At 45.7% G+C, this 10,532-nt stretch overlaps 1 protein-coding gene across 1 annotated transcript in view; it reads right to left on the reverse strand.

Moving 5' to 3' along the window:
- Positions 1–9,005, reverse strand: part of LOC147692684 (neuroglobin-like) — a 226,784-nt gene extending 217,779 nt beyond the window's left edge. Inside the window, exons 1-3 of the mRNA XM_086936821.1 lie at positions 8,973–9,005; positions 8,029–8,171; positions 2,296–2,548 (exon numbers count right to left, since the gene is read on the reverse strand). Of these exons, the coding sequence (XP_086792947.1) occupies positions 2,296–2,516 (221 nt within the window). The 5' untranslated portion in view covers positions 2,517–2,548; positions 8,029–8,171; positions 8,973–9,005. The remainder of the gene's footprint in view (positions 1–2,295; positions 2,549–8,028; positions 8,172–8,972) is intronic.
- Between the last annotated feature and the right edge of the window lie 1,527 nt (positions 9,006–10,532).

Raw genomic sequence — 10,532 nt, forward strand, 5'->3', positions numbered from 1 at the left:
TTAGCTCAGAAAGTCTAACTTTGTCACATTAAACTTCAAAAAGTTACACTAGAAAAAGCAATTCCCCCCCCCAACAAAAAAACACGTTATTACCCCCAGACACTAGGCGATCTGAAGCTTGGTGTGTATGTTGGCGCTAGTTAGCGGGGGTGACCTGGTGAGGATGGCAGAGACACGGGACATGCTAGATAAAGGGAAACACCTGAACGGGTGCACAGACTGGTCTGACGAAGACCTCATTAGTCGCGGGGAGGACCGCTTACTGGTAGTGAGCAAGAAGCACAAGTGAGTACATTAGTGAGATGCACCCGTCAGCGGCGAGGGACCTGATTAGGCAAACCCATGAGTCAAGTGCATTGCCGGTGAGCACAACAGTCACGCAGCCCTGTTGGCGGTAAGCAGACATGGCGATGTTAGGAGAGTGAAGACACAAGCCAGCCGGTATCGGCAGTGAGGACCCGATTGGGTGAGTTGTCTTAGACGACCCGATTAGGCTTGCTGAGAGCGAGGTGTACCTCAGCAGGAGAAAGCGCTGGGAACGGGGGTGAGGTGGCCCCGTCGGCGGGGTGTACCCGAGTGTGAGGTGTACCTCAGCGGGTGTACCGAGTGGGAGGTGCACCTGTTCCCGGCGAAGACCGGAGAGGCACGTGCAGCAGTCAGGCGCACCTGTTGGCGGCATGGAGGACATCGGAGCACTGAGACGCACCTGGCAGTGGGGGAGGGTTCTTCAGAGCTTCACTCATCCCAGGCCTGGCGCGGAGGGAAACAAGCTTCTGAGCTGAACGACAGCCAATTAAAGTCAATCAGAACAAGTCAGGTCCCGGGCAGGCCGGCCAATCACAGCGCGGCCCGGGAATGACGTCACGGGGTGTCCCGGGCCGGCTGCCAATCACAGCGTGGCCCAGGACAAAGGGGCGGGGCTTAAAAAAAGAACGCGAAACGCCCCCGAATCGCGTTTTCGCAAGAAAGCGTGATTGACAGCCTCTGTCTCCCAATGGCTAGCCTCCATTTATGGAGCTAGCCAATTGGAAACAGAGGCGGTCCAAACATCCCTACTGAAGACAAATGTTTTCGATCTGGGAGGGGCACTGCGTGCCCCTCGCCAGGTCGAAACCTAAAAATGGAACACAATAGAACATCGTATATATGCATCCACACATATAGAGCTAGTAATCCTGCAGCATCCAGCAGCATGCTCCACTTAGAGCCCATATTCACACACATTGGATAAAATATCTCACAAATCCAACAAACCACAGATGTACTTCGTAGTCGCCTTGTCATCTTGCTCACACAAGCAATAGCCAAAAAAATATGTGTTAGAAACACAACAGAGGATAAGATAAAAAAAACTGTGTCCTGTGACATTGAAGAAATACCTCCGGGAGCCCTTAAGGTGAGTATTTTCACCTATGAACCCTTTTAACAACAATGGTTGTAAGGAACAATAGCAACCCAATATGTCACGTGAACTTGGGTATAAACGTGGCAATTGAAAACAAGAGTTCCCTTGAAACTCATTTATGAACACAATCTAATTCCACAGACTTCTGTGCAGATTGAAACTGAAGACGGAAATTTATGATAAGACATTATTCTGTAAAGACTTAGGGCCTGATCACGAGTTTGGCGATCCATTGGCCACTAACAGCAGTGGCACTCTGGCATTTGCAGGAATTTTCAACGGAATCAATGTTAGCGCTTACAACCACAACAGCATACATTATATACTTCTTTCAATTCTTCGTAGTTTAAGTGCTATCTTTTGAACACCGTACAAAGGAATAAAATGTACTTTAGAGATCATAAATCGAACTTCTTAAGTATGTGGAGAACTGATAAGGTCCTGTGGATTTTATGTATTTTCTTGATGGGTGTCTATTATGAGGGGGGAGAAGGGTGGCATATAGAACATATGGCAATAATGGTCCAGGATAGGACAGGAGTACACTGTCCATGGAATGGGGTTTGTTAGAATGTGCTGAGGTAGTGGAATGAGAATGTTATGGAGCGGGGGTTGGAAGGGAGCTGTTGCTGGAGTTGGCTGGGATGCCTTTGAATAAAGTCTTCTCATACCTCAATCCTTCTCCTGTTGTCCTTGAAGAGGAACATCATAGTCCCTCAACCTTCACTTGCACGTCTACGTCTTTGATATTAGCACATGGGGCTGTCACGCCAGCTTTACCAGTCTAGTACGGATTTTGCTCCTAGGAGAGCCCCTCAACACTTCTGTGAAGGTACCAGCCAAAGTGCCTACCATCTCCTCTCCCTGGCACTAACATCTTCTCGCCGTACCTGATAAACATGATGATGCCCACTCTGGCGATGTCCTCGTGCAGGACCCTCCAGGAGCCCTCAATCAGCTCCCTCTGAGCACCAGAGATGGGAGGGACTTCCGGTTGTGGCCTGCTTCTGCCCACTCCACCTGGGGTGACTTCGGAGTCGGCACTCGAACTCTTCCCTTCTGGGACGGTCTTATCAGGAGCCACTCCAGGTCCTGAGAGTGCGCACCCCATCCTGTCCAGAAGCAGCACCCTGAGTCGCTGGGCTGTGGAGAAATCATATAATGTCAGGCAGCTGGTAGCATAGGTCAGTTAAACATACTTATTGCTGAGGTCTGTGTGTAGCTTTCTGGTCGCAGGCTCCTGGCCCATTAAGATGGCTCAGTGGGTTGACGTGCCAGTTGCAGAGAATTCTGTGTAACCTACAAGTCATTTTTGTATTGCATTTAAATAACATTTACTACCCCTTTCAAGGCATTGAAGATCCTAGTAGGATGCTCTTACTTCTTACTATGCAGCTACTTAAGAGATTTTTTGTCTAACTTAACCCCTTCCATGCTGATGACGGCCCCCAGCCATCATGCATCACGGTGGGCGTGTGGCGATGAAGGCTGGGGGCCTATGAAGAAAAAGAGCCCAGTATCTGGGTTCGGAGACCCGTCTTGTTTAGTGGCTAACTACCAAATAATATCTTAGAATAGCCCAAAAAGAAAGAAAAAATGTCTTTCTTTTAGACCCCTCACTCACCGGAGTTTCCTCAGGTTGACATGCTTCATCATTGGGGTCCTCCCAGTTCTCTACGAAAAGGGGCGTGCTACGACTTGCGAACTACGTAGGAGCACTGTACTCCTATGTAGTTCGCAAGTCGCAGCACGCCTCTTTTCGTAGAGAACTGGGAGGACCCCAATGATGAAGCATGTCAACCTGAGGAAACTCCGGTGAGTGAGGGGACTAAAAGAAAGACATTTTTTCTTTCTTTTTGGGCTATACTAAGATATTATTTGGTAGTTAGCCACCAAACAAGACGGGTCTCCGAACCCAGATACTGGGCTCTTTTGGTCTGAATATTATCGGCCAGCTCAGCCTTTTATCACCAAGAGACTGGGGTACATGCTTACCATTAGGTACACATGTTATTCAAGGAGTACAGTGTGTGATGGTGGCCAACAAAGGCATCTCTAAATATTACCACAGTAAAAAGAAACTGCAGCTCCTGACAAACTCAAGAACTGTGCGGAGACAGCACAGTGAAGGGAGATAACACTGCCTTTATCTCTCCCACCGCAGATTCCTGTTGAACTTGCAGCCTGTGACACGTCCCCCACAGCTTCACTCAAGCAGTCACACTTGTAAGCGAGGCAGTAGCGCCTCCACGCTTCTCTTTTAGCTAATACCCTCAGTGGTGGAGGGCGTGAAAAGAGGAGATGCATAAACATCTTGGACTTTTCTTAGAATTTAACCCCTTCGACGCTGATGACGAGCTCAGCTCGTCATGAAGTCACACCTCTCGTACGCTCATGAAGAGCTGATCTCGTCATGAACCGCAGGATTTTCGAATCTTCAGCGCACAGCCGGAAAATGCGCCGCACCGATGGTGTTAAAGAGAAAATTGAGTGCTTGATTGAACAGTCCGGGTGGGTGTGGAAGAACACCTTGACAACCTCTGCAGCACACGAAGAAAGAGGAAAAAACAGGGAGAAATAAACATATTTCTCCTCATTGCACCTCACCTGGGAACGCGTATCATTTTCAGGCATTCCCAGGTTTACTAGCCTTAGTCAATCTGGTAATGCATCAAAATCCAAAGGTGGAGGCTTGGGGGCACCCATGATCCACCCATGGAATGCCTTCGCGGGGCAGAGTAATGCAAGACAGAGACTTGTGCTGTCTTGCATTACTCCAGATTTACTAAGCCGCACAAAACATGCAAGGTGGCTTTGCGTGGCTTAGTAAATCACTGAAGCACTTAGGGTGCCCTGAGTGACACAGTGGCAACGCAAGGGCTTCGTAAATCCGGGTCTACATGTCCCTTTTGAGTAAGATGCAACTACTTAAAATGTCCTTCACAAAGTTGAGCGTGTGTGGCTTCAACATAAAAATGTACATATCCACTTTTGCTACTCTAATAAAGCTGTGATATTCTTTCATGAAGGTTCAGCTCCTCAAGTTGTTGGTAGGTATTTCTCACAAGTAAAATGCAAAAGCATTTAAATTCTTAAATGAAGCTGCAGGTCCACTAGTCATTGCTAGGTGTCCCTATCGAGTCAGATGCAAAAGCACTGAAATGCTTAAATGAAGCTGCAGTTCGACTAGTGTTTCCTAGGTGTCCCTCGAAAATCAAAGGCAAATGTTTCATAGCTCGGACGCAAAGCTGCAGTTCCATCGGTCATTACCAGGTGCCCCTCACAATTCAAACGCAAAAGCATTGGTAGTCTTTAATGAATGTGCAATTCTGCATGTTGTTACTAGGTATCGCTCACAAGTCAAATGCAAAAGCATTCAAAATATTTAATAAAGCTGCAGTTCCAAGTCTTTACTAGATGTCCCTCTAAACTTCAAATGAAAAAGCTTTAAAATTCTTACTCGAAGCTGCAGTTCCACTAGTCGTTACTAGGGGTCCCTGAAGTCAAATGTAAATGCATTGATGTTCTTTCTAAATGCAGGTAGTTAGGCACTGAGAGTTACTGGTCCTAAGGTTACAACTTTTGCGAGAACACCACATACCCAATTTCTAACCTCAAACACATTTCATCAGAAAAAAAAGTGGCTAAATGTGCAAGGTGGAAAAGGGCTCGGAACGAGGCAAAGAAAAACTGCAATTTGTGTGCATTCACAATTCTAGCAGTTATTCCTCATTCCATGGCCACACTGATAAAACAGGGGTCAGTTATGGTTCCCTTTTCAAATGACTCATTTCAAGCTAGTCAAAGACCCCATTTCCACCATTACGTTATGAATGGATGAGTGAGTCTTAACGAGGAAAAGACACAGGGTTTTATTTCGAGTTTGGCCGATGTCCCGCCGGCCGGCCCCAGTTAGAGTTTCTTCTAGTGGGATCTGATCATGCACTGAGGCGAGTCAACGCCAAGTATCCCACCTTGTTAGTGGGATCCATTGCTAATAATTTCAGAGAAGACACTTGGGGGCTTATTTACAAGCCCCTATCGCCATCACAACATCACTGTCAGTGGGATGGTGATAGCGGCCTCGCCTTATTTACAAGGCAGCCTTAAGCCACTTAACTTGGGATAACGCTGCCTTGTAAATAAGGCCAGCCGTTTACACTATGCTTAGCATGAAAGGGGAGGGCAGTGGGTGTTGCTGTTGGTGTTCCACCGCAACACCTATTGATTCTGATGCTGCCTCCTATATGCAAGGGAGGCGTAAATAGGAAGTAGCGCCAGATTTAAGACCAGGTAAAACCTGGTCTTACTCTGGTGCATTTCTCCTCGTTTTTGCTGTTTTCATGTGTGCTGCGTTGTGCGGCACACATGTAAACAACAATAGGGCAAAGGTTGTCTATGTAAAGGGAGGTCCCCCTTGGTGTAATCTTTGCAATCTGACATTAGACAAATTGATTGGGGTTCAAGTTGGTTTCCTATGCAGTGAATTTTCATCTAAACCAAAGATCTCCACACTGTGGGGTGGGCCTCCTCAGGGGACCTGATTAATCCCGGGAAGGGGCCAAGAGGAGCACTGGGGAACATAGACAAACATCAAGGTGAAAACAGTGCTGTGTTTTCAGTGAGAGAAAACAGTGTCAGGGAGCCACTCTGCAATCGATAATCAATATCGTATTTTGTCATTCATCGCTATAGGTGTCAAAGTCGGAGGCCCACAACTCCGCCCCCCACTTTCTGATACATGACAACACTGCTCATACTTTGACATATTAACTGCAGTAGTCAAAATTGGGGGGCCTCAAATACCCCGTCCTCTTTTTCTGATAAAGGATGGTAGATGCTTTTACATTTGAAACAAAAACAGGCTGTCAATAAAATGTTGGCAATCATGTACTTGATTGCATATTTAAAAGGGGTAACCGAACATAACTTCAGTATCTGATTTGTTAGATATGTTTAAACTGCAGATTTCTTAGACTTCTTGAGAGACTATAAGTTTGTCGTTCCTTTGCGGGCGATTTTTTTCACATGAGGGTGTCACTAAAAACTTTGAAGACCATTGAGCTGAATCTACTAAGAAAAGTTTGTGTGCACTATTTGCATTAAGTGACACAGTAACCAGTGTGAGCGCAGTTATTGCTTCAGAATTGGGCTACTCCAACTCACTGATGGTAAGGGACAGCTGCAGGTGGCACAGAATTCGGCCTCAAGAGCACTGACATACATCCGGTTCAGACACCATCTCTACCTCAGTCTAAGAAATTCGATTGCCTCCCTGTGGAAGCCAGGCTAAGATTTTAGATTGTGGCCCAAACTCAAAAATCCATCTGAAGTACAAAATTCAGAGAGAATGACATTACATTAAATTCAATGGTTATTAAAATCTAGCAGAAAGAATCTTTTAATGATGCCCAAATGTTAAGATAGCTAGCACAAGGGGGTTCTCTTTTTCTTTTCAAGCAACTTTGATGTTTAGTGATCTGCCTGGGTTTATGAAATTAACTGAACATGTGTCATGTGTCATGTGTCATGTGCCATGTGCCATGTGATAGCACAACAAATCGCCGGGGTAGCACAAAAGTTGTGTATATATTTGTCACCACAGTATTCGCTTCACTCAAGGTTCTATTGCCCAAGTAAGAAAAAGCATTTCTCCATGGTGCTAAATACAAAACAAGCATTGGCATAGCCAACTGGTCTCGCCTTTGGCACCTTAATTAATGTTTAGCCGGGGGTATTGACTTTGCTAATGTGCTAAAGTTATGTTGTACAGTAGAGTGGCTTGTGTACAGCATGTTCCAAAGATATCATAAACAAATGTTATAAGTGTTTGTGTTACCTTATCTATAAATAAGATGATATTACGTATAAGTGAACGACCTCATTAAAAAACAATATGAAAGCTGTTACGTGATTTTTTGGGAAATGTTGGCAACTTTTTCATGCCTGTTCTAATGGTAGTTTGTTATGGTTTTTTTGTTTTTGTTTTGGGTGAAGGGGAGATATAAACAACAGGAGGGTAGAGGTTGGTGAATAGCACGTGAATTATAATGCAAGTAGCAGATGGATATAGGGGAGAATTAAGAGAAGCCAGATTTTTAGGGTACTATGGAGCTATAGCAATGGCTGATGTATGGAACAGATAAATAACATAACACTTAATGTCCCTTGTCTCCTCCCTGGTGTTTTTAAAAGGGTCATGGGTTATCTAAGCACTATCCTACCAATATACATTAACAATATCAATATAAAACAAGAGGCAGTAGTTACTAGGCGAAACCTAAAAATACTTTATTGTTCTATAGTTGAAGTGCATTCCAGAGGGCAAGAAGTGCACAGCAAAAAGATGTGAGGCGGAGAACCAGCAATAACATTTCACCAGTATCTGTAGTCTTTGTCAAGGTCAACAACATGCCTTTTAGGAAGAATCTGAAAGCTAGTTTACTTAATGTCAAATATGTGTACAGTTCCCAACTTCTACAGTGCTCTGAAGCCCTGATTGGGTTCTGAAGCGCTCTACGAGAAATGTGATGTTGAGGTTGATGGCTTTGTTAGCAAGGAATTGGTAGTTAAATCAAGCTTAAGATGGGGAGCGGTGGAGAGCACAGTCTGGAGAGACTTACCTGCTGCCTGTTGGTGAATTCAGATGCAAGGCCTTTGGTGATAGAGCGCAACAGAGGGAATCCTAAACAGTGAAGCAAGTACCGAGGTCTGTTCGGGAGTCCGAAGCTGCAAAAACAACCCTGGTGTCTGGTGGTGGCGCCAGCTGTGGATGTGAACAAGAGAGATGTCAGGGCCTGGTACAATGCCCCTCCTCTCTCTCTCTCTCTCTCTCTCTCTCTCTCTCTCTTTCCCATTCTCTCGCACTCTCTAACTTCCCCGTATCCCTCTTTGCTCCCTCTCTTCTCTCTGTCATCCCAAACCTACTGTTGTTTTCTTTCACGATCCACATTTTTTTATCCCAAGCACGCCCCTCTCTGTCTCCACGCTCCCAACCCATTTTTTGTCTCTATTCTTCCTCTCCCGGATTTCTCTCTCTCTTTTTTTCTCTCTCTGCGCTGTCACTGTGTTAGAGTTTCTTCTCTTTGCTTGTCCACGGCGGTCTTCTCTTTCTTCTTAAACAACGCCCCCACCCCGACTCTCCCTACGTCCACTGGCTTCTTCCGATGGTTCACGTCCAAGTGGGTTAATGCACCTGCTACTGAAGTTGCGTGTAACGTCTCCTTGACGGGATCGTCTTCTTTCAAGCCTTTATCATTCCAAGGTCGATACGACATCTGTGAATGTTATGTTGCTATAATACATCTCGATAAATGTTCATCCACGGCTCATCTCTTGTCCCTTCATACGCGGCTTCTTCAGCTTTATAGCGCTGTATTCCATCTTCCTGTACTTTCCTGCTGTACCCTCAGGTCCCTCCCGTTTCCCTCTGCCTCCCTTTCTATTTCTGCTGTCGCTTTTCTCTCTTTTGTTTTTGTCTTCTCTCTGTTTTCACTTTGCACTTCTCTTTCATCACCCTGACCCACCCTCTCTCTCGCACCTTCTCTCACGTGCAGGGGCTCCTTACCTATCCCCTTCCGTTATCTTTCCTTCTCCTTCTGAATCACTCCCTGGCAGGTGGATCACATTATGTACCGAGACATCCCGCCCCTTCTCTGCTGGGTCCTAAAGACCGCCGCGTGCCCTTGTTGCCAGCTGTCAATACGGCGCGTGTCTTAGTTATAACTCTTCGCCCGTGCTCTCGAGACAAACAGGTCCGGCTCTAACGTGTGGGCCAGGCCCTCCCAAGAGAGACTTCCGGCTCGCCCACCCAAAGGCAACAGCAACAAGGGTGTCCATTTATATTAGTTTCACGTGTGCCTGCTGCCCTTGGTTTTTGACTCCTCCACGCACTTGCAGGACAACTGGCAATGACCCTGGATGCTTCCCGTTGGACTGACGTGGTATCACAGTAGGAGTGTGCAGCCAGCCAGCCTATTTATTCCAAGGCCTGTGGCTTCAAGGGGTTCTGCCAGCAGGGGGCTCCATTCGGAAGACAACATGTCTTCTCTGGTTTGCATTGGAACCAGAGAACCGCGGCTGCTGCAGTGCTTAATTTGTGCTGGTGCTTTCCGGCGCTCAGCACCTGCATTTAATTGCCAGCACCAGGGCTTATAACTGTCTGCCACATGGTAGTGGTGACTGCCAATTTAGGTACGAGCACAACAACTTCTGTTTATTATTTCCATTTCAATTTCCAATTATTAGAATTTGCCTCCAAAGCCATTCTTATAGCGTTGGGGGCCTGTAATAGTATGAATGGTTACCCCTTTAAGAGTGTGATGATTAGTAGTGTGTTGGTGCAGTCATTGGCAGTGCTGCCAGGGGCAACGGATGGTGCAGGCTCTAGTGTTCTTCTGTCGAGAGCCCCAGCACTATAATTTTTCACAAATTAAGCAGTGGCTGCTGTCCCCTTTAGGCTACAGAGCGATACAAACACTCACCCCTAGTCAACTGATCTGGGTTTAATCCATCACCATTCTTTAGCTCACTCCGCCACCCCAATTCAGACATGGCCATATGCAAATCAGTCTGACCATGTGCCTCATGGGAACAGTCCTTTTTACCAAAGGACAAGGGAACCCACTAGGTAAGCAAGGACTTGGGGTATCAGTTAAGTTAAAGACAATGGTCCTTGACAGGAAAGATCAACGTATCAATAATTATAGGCCACAATAAGCACTATAATGAAAAAAAGTCCAGCCGGACATGAAATTTATTCAATGTTTGAATATATTAAATTAGACGAACCAACATTTAGACAGTGGGACACAGTCCTGTATCCACAATGCTACACTTACAATCAAACAATACAAATACTTGGGGTATTTCAGGCATATAAAAATGGGAGCAAGGAGAAAATTTAAAGTGCATTTGCTTCACATATGTGGAAACGTAAGGAATTTAGGCACATAATAGTACACTACTGTTTAACCACATATCATGTCGACGGCGTTTCGATCCTACTAGCATTAAAGGATCATCATCAGGACATTCATTGTTTGCCTGAATGCAAAAAGCCTGTATTGACAGGGAGGAAGGGAACATATAACATTTCATTAATCAACTGTGTTACTCACATGTGTTA

Source organism: Lissotriton vulgaris, chromosome 9 (genome assembly GCF_964263255.1).
Source record: "Lissotriton vulgaris chromosome 9, aLisVul1.2, whole genome shotgun sequence".
Lineage (NCBI taxonomy): Eukaryota > Metazoa > Chordata > Amphibia > Caudata > Salamandridae > Lissotriton > Lissotriton vulgaris.